At 42.2% G+C, this 13,184-nt stretch overlaps 1 protein-coding gene across 1 annotated transcript; it reads left to right on the top strand.

Moving 5' to 3' along the window:
- Positions 1 to 760: 760 nt before the first annotated feature.
- LOC308291048 (cytosolic sulfotransferase 1-like) lies at positions 761 to 12,784 on the top strand (the record flags this gene model as incomplete). Its single annotated transcript, XM_080732964.1, has 8 exons — positions 761 to 775; positions 4,992 to 5,136; positions 5,280 to 5,388; positions 6,042 to 6,177; positions 10,367 to 10,493; positions 10,602 to 10,699; positions 10,985 to 11,159; positions 12,666 to 12,784. The coding sequence occupies 8 exons, from the start codon at positions 761 to 763 to the stop codon at positions 12,782 to 12,784; spliced, it is 924 nt and encodes a 307-aa protein (XP_080589090.1).
- Positions 12,785 to 13,184: the final 400 nt, after the last annotated feature.

Below are 13,184 nucleotides of genomic sequence, written 5' to 3'. Positions count from 1 at the left end.
GATTGCTGCTGTGACATAGATGTCCAAACTCTAGATGTTGAGGGGGGCCTTTTTTATAATTTATTTAATTAACAGTCTTTCCCCAGGATCATGTAGATACGTTCGACTCCAGATGTTGAGTGAAAGGATTTAAACTTAAAATCACACCTGTGCGAAGTGAGTGGTGCAAACACGACACACGTGCATATCTCCTTATATGGGCTGTTCTGTCTGTGACGTCAGTTACTTTATATGTATGAGCACTGATCTCCATACATGGGGTTAGGGTTAATACACACGGATCTCCATCCAGAGTAATATAATCACCAACAATATAAGAAGACACACGATGTTCTGCACAAGCATTGTTCATACTACAATACAAATAACATAACAATGACCAAAGATGACTGGAAAAAATAACAGTGTTCACTGTGTATGGCGCAGTCATTTTTAGGGTCTTCCATCCTGCTGGCCCTATATGGCCGGATTAATTTATATCCTCTCATGTCCATGTCACTAGCAACCCACCCAGGCATCTTGTCTGTGTGTCTTGGAGATAAATGAGATCTTTCTGGCCATGTCGGCGTGGTAGATCCGTTTGCAGTTCTCATAGTTTTTCCGCCTCCTCTCTTGGCAAGGCTTTTCATAATAACGCCTGCGCTTCACTGTTTCGATGATCCCGTCGTGGGCCAGGACCCTGGTCAAAGCCTTGTAAGCTGCATCAACGTTGCCTTCTCGAACCATCACAGTCCGAGCAACGAAGCGAAGATGGTTCGCCATGTTGAGACTGGAGGTATAGCTACAGTTATCGCTTGAAATGTATCCAGTAACTTTTATAATTAAGTCAATGGGGTTGTGATTGGCTGAAATATTGCCCAAATTTGGAGCAATATGCCATAGACATGTTAGACGTCTGATGTCATAGCTGACTGATGTCACAACAGAGACTGAAGTCTGAGATCCACATTAGAGCCACACCCTTCCACGTGGATCCCCAGATCCACATATATAAACATAAACATGCCTGGATGGTGGACGTCACTATGCCCATATATGGAGAGGTGAGCGTCACGTATGTGGCATCACAAACATGCGTCAATATGCCCATATGTGGAGACTGGTGGATGGTGATGTCCCCTAAAATCTACAAGCTTGAAGATCTACAAGCTTACATACTCTGCTCCAAGGAAAGAAGGTTGAGTACCATTGGAGAACCACCTAGAGCAGTGGTGCTTATAGTGGGTCCATGCAGTGGGTCCCCAACAAAATGTGTTAAAAATAATATCAAAATCAGTTTAATCACTTTACCAATATATAAATTGGATATTTGAAAATAGCAGATGCTTTATTTAAAATTTAAATCAATTAAAACAATTTTTGTAACATGTTAACAACACAAATCCTGTATCCCTGTCTCTTCAGAAGGAGGTCCGCGGCCAAATAAATGTCAATTTGGGTGTCCTTGACATGAAAGGTTTTGACAACCACTGACCTAAAGAACAGGTGAGATATCTCCCCCCTCCAATACAGGGACTGATCCCCTATATTGGTAAGTATGGCACGTATGGACCAGAATCGAGATCAGTGCATATATGGGGGAAGGGGCTAAGTCTAGGCTCCCCCAGAAAGTATACAGGCTACACCCTCACAGACACTCAGAAGGAGCCATGTGTTTCTCATCATACAATGCATGACTCAATTTCCTCCCATCTCCCAAATGGTGGTCTTCGTTTATGTACTTTGTTGTGACGAATAGCTCATAATGCGTTGTGAGCTTGTAATGTACAGTATAGGTCTGCTATTTTCAAAATAATTTTTTATTAACCTTTTTGAAAAATGTTGCCTATAATGACATACCGTACGTACCCAAAATGGAGAGACCAGTTTGAAAGTGAAGATAAGTATGCACATGTGACATGCACAGCAACATCTGAAAATCTGGACATCTGTTTCAGATTTTGCTGTGCATGAACAAAAAGAGCACAGAATAACAAACAGTAAGAAATCCAGATTTCTGGGGGAGCCCGCTGGCCTGTACTGGTCCGGGGCCGGGCGCATACCACCTAGGCATTGCCACATAGATATTGATGCCTGATGGCGTCGCCGGTTCGATTCCCGATCCGGACGACCTTTGTCTCTCCCCGTCTCTCCTCCAATTTCCTGTCAGTCTACTGTCCTATTCAATAAAGGCATAAAAGCCCCAAAACAAATCTTAAAAAAATAAATAATAATAATCCAGATGAGTGAAAAAACTCTTGCACACATCTGTCATCTGGGTTTGTTGAACATCAGAGTAACAGCATCTTCTTGAAAAGACAGACAGACACACCTGTCGTATATAGCACGCAAGCACAGACACAGAGGTAAAAATGTGTTTGGAAGTTTTGATGGTTATGAATTTGATATTTTATTTATGTTGATCTCTTGTTTGTCCTGTACCTGGACACTGCAGCGAATGTGCATCTGATGAATAAAAGTTGAATCTTGATGTGAGAAAGGCAGGGGCGTCAATTGGGTATGGCAGGGGTATGCAGCTGCCATACCCTGGGTCCAGGGGGAAAAATAAAAGTTACTTTTAAATATAAATCCATAAATGTCTCTTTGTCTATCTGTGCAGGTTATTATGTTGTTAAATTACAGTAAAATAACTACAAATGCAACATTTAACAAAATGGTCACTTTAACAAGGTATTATAATTGTATTCTCCACACTTGTATTCTCCCCATCTTGACAGAATGGTATATTCCCAGGTTCCGCAGGTCAGCTGCACAGGTGGAATGCATTATTGTTAATTGTGGCACGTTTACTAACATGCCAAGTTTAGCTGCACTTGAACAACCGTTCCAGGCTGCCATATCCAGCCCAAGAAACCGTAGAAACGGACAAAACAATGTAATGTACCTCTTAAAATAAATGTATCATGCCTGTTGCTAAGGTATGGCAACATGACTGGTGTCCAGTCATGTTGCCATACCTTAGCTTTTTCTGAACTGACGCCACTGTTTGGAAGTTTTGATGGTTATGAATTTGTTATTTTATTTATGTTGATCTCTTGTTTGTCCTGTACCTGGACACTACAGCGAATGTGCATCTGATGAATAAAAGTTGAATCTTGACTTGATGTGAGAAAGGCGAGGGAGGTGGGCTTCTACACAATAATTGCGACCGTAGGTCGCAGTTACTTGCACACTATCCAAACCTCCACCGGCTGTCCCTCCGTCACTCCCTCCGTCACTCCCTCTGTCACACGTCACACGTCACACTTTTGCCCTGCTCATATCTCTGCAACCGTTGCCCCGATCCATGCCAGATTTTGCACACACACTCCTTGCCTGCCAAACTACAACCTCCAAGGACCCCCGGAGTTTCGGGGACCCCCAGGTCCCTGGGGGACCCCCAGGTGTAAAAAATTACCAAATGTGCAAAAATGACCAAATGACCACCCCAACGGGGCTGCTCTCTCTGTGTCACACACACACACACACACACACACACACACACACACACACACACACACACACACTCTCTCTCTCTCTCAAACATAATGTGTGACCTGCCAAGTGGCAAGGAATGTTGCCACTGTCCTCTCTCTCTCACACACACACACACACACACACACACACACACACACACACACACACACACACACACACACACACACACACACACACACACCCCTTCACACCAGGGAGTCCAGGAAGGATGAGCCTCCATGCTTAAATAAACAGACCTGGGTCCACTATCAAGATCTGCCTGTGGGTGTGTCTACTTTTAGCAGGAGAGCTTGCATCTTGCATGCTAGTATTGGCATTTCTCACTTGCACACTATCCAAACCTCCACCGGCTGTCCCTCCGAACTCTGGAGTGTCAGGTGATCATTGCTGAAACCTCAGAACAATAGCCACATATTAGCAACCATAAATACAGATGCCCACCCTTTAGCTAACAGAAACTGCTTTTGTAAATGCTGGAATGTTAAAAAGGTCATCTCTTTCACTTTCAATTGTATACATTAGCTATTGTTCATAACTACACAGTCATGTCATCAAAATGCATCTGTCCCATCTAGCGCCACCATCTGGCTGATTTTTAAAAAACACATTTTTGGACACTGCTCCTACAGAATTTGCCCTAAAATCACACAAACCACTACACAGTATCTCTACAGTCACCCTGCTCCTACAGATTTTGCCCTAAAATCATGCACACCAGTACACAGTATCTCTACAGTCATGTAATCACAACGCATCTGTCCCATCTAGCGCCACCATCAGGACGATTTTGCACAAACTACTTTTTGGCCTATTTATGGAGATAAGCGACCAACGGTCGCTTATCTCCCGATTAGGGAGTCTTACTGGTTGGCACTGAAAGCACAGCCAAGAGTGACACGAGGCACAGAGAGAGAGAGAGGGGTCATCCAGAGCTTACAATAATAACATGACAAGAGGAAGGAAAAGAATGTGGTACAGCCAGAAATGAGAGAGCGGTGGCAGAGAACAGAGAAGGAAATCACTTCAGATACAAGGACACATTACTGAATTGTCAGCATGTCACTTGCTGTGGACAAGGTAGTCTGTTACTAATGTTATCAATTTTGCGCAATTGTCTTTGCCGAGTCTGTTAGTTTTGCAAGGAGTTATTGAAGAAGGAATACTAAGTACTGTTTCTATGCAATGCAAAACTCCTAACAGGCACAGGTTTATTGCTGATAGAGTACAATGGTATTTTATTTCATTTCTCAGTTTTTTAAGGCTATAATGAATTGTAATGCATTTTGAATTGCCTTGGTGCATGTGCTAAAAACACATTTGCCTTTCCTTGAATGTTCCTTGAATCTATGCCATACGTGCTTGTTCATTAATTTACACTTTGTTATCAGAATGCTCTCTGCCTTAACGAGACAATGAAAAGCCCACTTCCCAAACATTCACTTTCTTCTATTAAAAAAATGCTCATTTAGACCTCTCATTATTGTCCTGGTCATTATGTCATGTTTCTGTTTCAGAAGGAGGCACGTCCTCGACCAAAATTGTTTGACTTTCGTGGAGTCTCTATGATCAACTATTTCACAGACAACTGGGAGAATGTTGAAAACTTTCAGGCCAGACCAGATGACATCCTCATTGCGACATATCCTAAAGCAGGCGAGTGTGTGAAAGTGAGATACTCCGAGTTTTCAGATGAAAAGGATCATGTTTGCGATGACTCAGGATTTAAGGATTTTTGTCACGTTTCCCTCTCTTTCTGTGCAGTGACTCTCTCTCGCTCTCAATTTCTCTCTCTTGTCTCCCAGGCACCACATGGGTCTCTTATATTCTAGACCTTCTGTATTTTGCCCGGACAAATTTAGAGCGTCAGACGTCCATCCCTATCTATGACAGAGTACCTTTCCTGGAGGTCATGTATCCTCCTTATCCTCCAGGTTTGATCATGAACCCCTGTCTCACTATCTGCATGCTGCAAAATGATAGTGCCTTGCTTCAATTCCATTACCATAATATAAACCCATACATGCTTCTCTTTGGTTGGAGTTTTTATTAGTTGTAAGTTCATCCTCATAAATGTCTGAAGGTATAACGTTCTTTGTAGCATTATTATGTTACATTTTCCATACATGGTCAACCAGTATCATTAACTTCTAAACAAGGCAGAAACTGATTCTAAAGTTCAGAGTATGATCCAGTTACGATGAATCATTAAACACATTTCTTTGAGAGTCTTGTCAAGGTTCTCGGATAAAACAAGACACAGCATACCTTCAGACATATCGTCGTTGTCGGGTGGAAACCTTGTATGTCCAAAACCGTTTGTTTTGTATTTATCATTTTTAAAATGATTTAAACTAGTGAAAACAGCCGATCTACAAGTGCTTGTAGATCAGCTGTTTTCACTAGTTTTGTGCAATGGCCTTGTATGATGAAGCAGTGCTTTACTTTGCGAATAAATGTACAAATTTGAAACGAGGTACGAGCCGACAGTGACGATATGTTACATTGCAAAGAGAAAATAAATAAATGTAATATTAAAGTTGTTGATGTAAAACTCCCGCTGACAGCATCCTGCAGAGCTCACCTTTATTCCTCCATACAGGGACAGAACTGGCAGATAAACTGACCACCTCTCCTCGCCTCATCAAAACCCATCTTCCAGTCCAGTTGGTGCCAAAGTCCTTCTGGGAGCAAGGCTGCAGGGTAGGAGCATAACGTATTGTCGTTGTCGGGTGGAAACCTTGTATGTCCAAAACCATTCGTTTTGTATTTATCGTTTTAAAAACTATTTAAAATAGTGAAAATAGCCGATCTACAAGCACATTACACCTCGCACCGTGAGGTGTTGTGTGCTTGTAGATCTGCTATTTTCACTAGTTTTGTGCGACCGTCTTGTATGATGAAGCAGGGCTTTACTTAATGAAAAAAAAAAAGGTTTCTGCCCGACAGTGACGATATATGTAATACACATTTTTAAATCAACTTATAACTCCATTACTTTGACATGCAGTACAATCTAATCAAATACACAGAGGAAGTGGTAAGGGAGTTATTGAATCTTGTCACATGTACAGTATATATCCACACACATCAATCATCATCGGTTCAGTGTTTTTGGAGCTGTGTGAAACACAGGCTCCCTATACGTGGCTGTGTGGGTCTGTGTGTGTGTCTGTCTGTCTGTCTGTGTGTGTGTGTGTCTGTGTGTATGTAGCCTGAACTTCCTAAACTTCGGCACGCCACTAGTCCCACAGTTTTGCCACCAAACACTCGCGCCATATGTCAAATCGACCGGCTTACTCGGGAATCGTGGGCTATTACTTTTCTAAGAGAAAGGTTCTATAGTTTAATTGATATTAATTTATTAGTGAATTAATTTTCCCCATTGACTTAGAATGGGAATCGCAAAAACTCACATTCAATTATTTGTCTCTCGCAAACCACAGGGGCTACAGTTTCAAGACTTGGAGAGGAGGTTCATAATGATTTCAAGGATTAAATAAAAAATAATTGTGTCATTTGGCCTCATGGTGGCGCTATAACACCCCACTTTACGTTTTGGCCTGTAACTCTTGAACCGTAGGTCGGAAAATTAAAAATATTTTTTCCCTGGATTCCTTGGGTCATGAGGCATCTCCCCATATAGGCCACGCCCATTTGCGCCATGATAGATTTTCCGCCATCTTTAATTTTCTCCAAAACACACTTTTTGCTCCTTTTCCTACATATTTTCTTCAAATGTCACAAAAATCGGTACACATGATCCACTGTCCATGAAGCCCTGTCAAATCAAGACAACTAACTGCTCCCTCAGCTGGCCATTCCCGGCCGGTCCAGGCTGGCCATTAGGAAAGAAATGAAAATAAAATGTCTGCCTTCGTTCCATTTTGGGGGCTGGGCGGCCAACAAAGTAAATCATCACTGTCGGGCAGAAACCTCGTATCTACAAGTTTCAAATTTGTAATTTTTTTCGCAAAGCAAATCCCTGCTTCATCAAACAAGGCTGTCGCACAAAAGTAGTGAAAACAGCAGATCTACAAGCACACAACGCCTCGCGGTCAGGGCCGGATGTAAGCTCTAGTAGTAGGTGGGGCGAGAGGAAATGCCAGGGGGGCAACCTTTTTAGGGGGTCATAACGCCAGAAATGCATAAAAACCTATGCATTTTGGCACACTTATACCAATGACACACCATGCTGTGTACAGTACAAGTCACAGAACTTAAGAAATAAAATACACAAAAAAGTAAAAAAGAAAAAAAAAAGAAAAGAAAAAACACAAAAAAACAACAACAAAAGGTTAAAGAAATGATAAATAATGTGATAAACAAAAGACAGACATGTTACTGGTGTGATAGCTATATAAACTGATGTGATTGACAAAGATGAATGCAAATGATACTATTAACTGATATAGATATAGATTGATACACTTATATGACACTTGATAGATGATAGATATGATACTGGATGGATGGATTGATACACTGATATGACACTAGATGGATGATAAATATGATACTGGATAGATTGATACACTGATATGACACTAGATGGATGATAAATATGATACTGGTCTGGATAGATTGATACACTGATATGGCACTAGATGGATGATAGATATGATACTGGATGGATAGATTGATACACTGATATGACACTAGATCAGGGGTTTTCAAAGTGGGTGACGGGGCACCCCGGGGTGCCGCGACGGCAGTCCAGGGGTGCCGCGAGATCATTTGATAATATTTGGAATTTATTTTGACACTTGAAAAAATATTTAGTATCATTTTAAACTTGAAGTACAACGTTATTTTCAGTCAGTTCTAACCAAAATGGCTGTTATCTCAACGTTTTCCTCGCAACATAATCCCTAAAATATCGTCACTGACGGGCAGAAACCTTGTATCTCCAAGTTTCAAATGTGTACGTCTTTTGCTAAAGCAAAGCCCTGCTTCATCATACAAGACTGTAGCACAAAACTAGTGAAAACAGCCGATCTACAAGCACACAATGCGAGGCGTTGTGTGCTTGTAGATCTGCTGTTTTCACTAGTTTAGTACATTTTATAGATAAATAAATAGATGATAAATACAAAACGAACGGTTTTGGACATACAAGGTTTCTACCCAACAACAACGATATGTTATAAATATAAGGTGCTGGGAGTGAAAATTATAATGTAGGGGTGCCTCGGATTAAAAAAATATTTATGGGGTGCCCTGAGACAAAAAAGTTTGGGAAATGGGAACCCCTGCACTAGACAGACAGACAGACAGACAGACAGACAGACAGACAGATATGACACTAGACAGACAATTTCCTCCAAATTTGCGACAAGGAAAACAAAAGCACGCATCTAGCTTCACTGAATATTCCAGCCATGGTCTTCCACGGTACCAGCCCGGGCTGAATGCGCGTGCTGTCTTGCCAAAATGACGTTTTGGAAACACAAGATTAGCGGGCTGTGATGGTGCTGTTGTGCTTAAGCCAGTGCTGTTAGCAGCGGCCACTGCTGCGTCGTGTACGGCGAAGCTTTCAGGCTGTGTTGCGGTGGTTGTGGAACTCAATGGATCGGGTCGAGGAGCAGCAGGTCTACCTCCCTGCGGCTGCGTGCTGCTATCGGCGGCCGCTGCTGAGTGCGTTGCGAACGGCGACGCTTTCAGCTTGTGTTGCCGTGCTTGTGGAACTCAATTGGGGGTTAGGGTTTGGGTCGGGTCGAGGAGCAGCAGCTCTACCTCCTGCTCCCTGTGTGCTGTTATCGATAATCGGCGGCCGCTGCTGCGTTGCGAACGGCGACGCTTTCAGCTTGTTGCCGTGCTTGTGGAACTCAATTGGGGGTTAGGGTTTGGGTCGGGTTGAGGAGCAGCTGTACCCTGAGTCGACGACGGCTCGGAGCCTGCCTCTGGACTGACTGGAGCCGTAGCAGCAGTGCTACTCGCGTCGCGAGGTTTAGAAACCAGAAATCGACGCATATTGACCGAAAGAGCCAGAGAAAGAGAACAGAAGTTAAAGTGAAACAAGCTGCAAGCACAACTAAAAAACAAATTGTTCCTTCTCTCGATTAGTTCCTTAATGCGCTGGACAAAACTGAAGTTAGTTGGCAACCAGAAGTGGTGCGTGTACTTGTCTGTCGAGACGAGACTGACTGCTGTTCCCTCCTACGCATTCAACGCATATCGGGGGCGGAGCTGCTGGCCTTGCTGGAACATTATTATTTGTTTTACTTATTTTGAGGTGCAGAGAGGGAGAGAGATGGCATTGGCGATCAGAGTTTTTAAAATGTATATATAATGAAATGGTGTTGGTTTTGGTGGTGCGACAGCTGTAGCATAATATATATATAAAAAAGAAAAAGAAAATATATATATATTTTTATTTTTTCATGCCATCTTGTTTGGTGGGGCAGACAGGGCATTTAGGGGGGCAATGCCCCCCCTTGCCTATGGGGATATCCGGCCCTGCTCGCGGTGCGAGGCGTTGTGTGCTTGTAGATCGGCTGTTTTCACTAGTTTAAATCATTTTTAAAATGATAAATACAAAACAAACGGTTTTGGACCTACAAGGTTTCCACCCGACAACAATGAAATATAACTCATGTAATTGAGGCCCACTGGCTTGTCACTTGTCATGATCTGAAATGACAAATCTTGTGAGTAGCAGCAGCGCTATGGAGAGAGATCTCTCTCTATAACGCGCAATGAGGGCTCTCTTTTTCCCGGGCTGAATCAGGGGCCCAGCATGTCCCTGCTCAGCTGCGCCCTTCTGTGGGCAGCACTCAGCTGGGAGAAGCTGAAAACTCAATTTCCCCCAAAGGATTAAATTGGTCTAGTTATTATTATTATTTATTAGCAAGCTTGCCTGTTGAGTAATTTCAGTGATTTCTTTGAATAGGTTGTCTACGTGGCTCGTAATGCCAAAGACAATGCAGTGTCCTATTTCCACTTTGATCGCATGAACATGACCCAGCCAGAGCCAGGAGACTGGAGCAGCTATCTTCAGAGATTCATGGACGGAAAGCGTGAGTATGAAATAAAAGTAATAGAAACGGCCAGTTTATAGGGGGGATCATTTTGATGGATTTCAAATATCTTCTTGTCTAGAAGTTCATTCACTTCTATGGTTTCAGTGGTGTGGGGATCTTGGTATGACCATGTAACTGGCTGGTGGGAGAAACGACAGGCTCACTCTAAACTCCACTACATGTTCTACGAAGATCTGATTGAGGTGCGCATGTGTTTGAGTTTAACCACATGAACCATAGCTTCCTTATTCTGGGGTGAACATTCGGTGGAAATAGCCAATCTATCCGATTGTAGATCAGGCTTTGGTAATGCCAATTAGTGTAGAGGTAAAAAAGGAGGGGGTCTAGTATAGACCCCTGGGGAAACCAGTCAAAATAAGTATATACGTAGGGTTTAAGTGGTTAATTCAGAATTTTGAGATGATACTAAGATTCTCCCCACTAGCCAACAGAAATAAGATTCTCTCTGATTCTCTCTGTTTGTACAGGACACTGGACTAGAGATAGACAGACTGTGCTCCTTTCTTGGTTTGTCTACATCAGCCGAAGAGAAGGAGAGAATCAGAGCAGACGTGCAGTTTGACAATATGAAGAACAACAACATGACCAACTATTCCACTGACTCGGTTATGGATTCCAGAATATCTCCCTTCATGCGGAAAGGTGAATTATATAATGTAAAGACAGTCAGGGACATGCTGGGCCCCTGATTCAGCCCAGGAAAAAGAGTTGTAGAGGCCCTCATTGCACGCTATAGAGAGAGATCGCTCTCTATAGCACTGCTGCTATACAAAGATTTGCCATTTCAGATCATGACAAGTGACAAGCCAGTGGGCCAATTACATGAGTTATATTTCGTCATTGTCGGGTGGAAACCTTGTATGTCCAAAACCATTTTAAAAATGATTTAAACTAGTGAAAACAGCCGATCTGCTGTTTTCGCTACTTCTGTGCGACAGCCTTGTGTGATGAAGCAGGGCTTTGCTTTGCGAAAAAATCTACAAATTTGAAACTTGGAGATACAAGGTTTCTGCCCGACAGTGACGATTTACTTTGTCGGCCGCCCAGCCCCCAAAATGGAACGAAGGCCGACATTTTATTTTTTATTTTTTCCTAAAGGCTGGCCTGGACCGGCCGGGAATGAACCGGCCGTTCGGGAGTTGTCCCGCTTTTACCAATGGCCAGCACGTCCCTGATAACAGTGTAAAGAGGAGATAATAATTATTTAATTTCTACCACAGTTATGATACAGCCGAGCTCCTCTGATTTTAATTGTCCCTCCTATATTCAGCAGGCTGGCCAGCTGGCAGCCCATCAAGTTCCCAGTGCAGCTACGGGTACACCCAAATATGGACTGTGTTGTCTAAATGTGTTATCATGTCATCAGCAAACAAATCAGTCACCTCCATAGGCCCATATGGGCACAAAAGGGGGCTTGCCTATATATGGGCATATACTGATGACATCAGGGATCTCCTTATATGGGCAATTGGGCATATCAGTCAGATTGGTCGCAGTTTACCAAGAGAAATGTCACAGCTTGTCTCCGTGTGTACACATTTTTACAGTCTATGAGTTGGTTCCCTTGACAAATCACTGTGACATCACAGGTGACATCACCTATGTAACAGTCCATATTATATATATATATATATATATATATATATATATATATATATATATATATATATATATATCATTGGCCAGATGGCCAAGACATGGCCCATATCTGTGTGGCTGGTTCAGATCTCCATGTATGGGCATAAAAGATATTGTATGTTATGACGTCATGAACCACTCTAACAGAATCCCTTTTATGCCCATTATATGAAGATCCCTGATGTCATCAATATTAAGCCCATATCTAACAGGACTTCCTATGGGACTGCCCATATATGGAGGAAGACAGCCCATATCTGTGTAGCTGGTTCAGACAGGGATCTCCATGTATGGGCATAAAAGGGATGTACTATATACAGTACATGGATCTCCATATATGGGTAACTGGTCCGATATACATCACTGGCCAGATGGCCAGTCGTTATTAATGACGCTGCTGTTACAATGTTGTGAAGAACTAGAACTAGCAAGTACATTTTACTCTTATGTACCTGCACACAAGACATAAAATAATACTAATAAAGAACACCATGAACCTTGATGTTCCAGGAAAGGCTGGTGACTGGAAGAACCATTTCACTGTGGCCCAGAATGAAAAAGATGAAGAATCCCACACTACAATTCCGTACCGAAGTTTAGAGATGTCTAGCCAGCTCATGCAGGCATAAATATGGATCAACCTACCTGTACAATAAAATACTAACATGATGCTGGTAAAATAAATAATTTTAAAACAAACAAAAGTTTCATTCTCTTTCTTAGACTAGTATCATAGTAGGTTCAAATTAAGTGTGACATAGGCCATAGGTGCTGTAGGCCTAATATTGATAATAATATTGGTTTATTTGGACTTTTGGAAAGTTAGATAGGCGACCTCACTAGCCATTTTAAAACTCTCTTAAAGACTCACGTCTATAGAGTGGCTTTTAATACAATACAATTGAACTGTTTGTGTGTAGTTTTTTTTTCTCTCTCCTTTCCCACACTGTTTTGCTGTGGTTTGTGATGTGAAGCACTGTGTAAACTTGTTTCTGAAAAGTGCTATAAAGTTTATTATCTGGATTACTG

This window comes from Nannobrachium achirus (genome assembly GCF_963921795.1).
Source record: "Nannobrachium achirus genome assembly, chromosome: 9".
Classification (NCBI taxonomy): domain Eukaryota; kingdom Metazoa; phylum Chordata; class Actinopteri; order Myctophiformes; family Myctophidae; genus Nannobrachium; species Nannobrachium achirus.
This window is presented reverse-complemented; position numbering and strand designations above follow the sequence as displayed.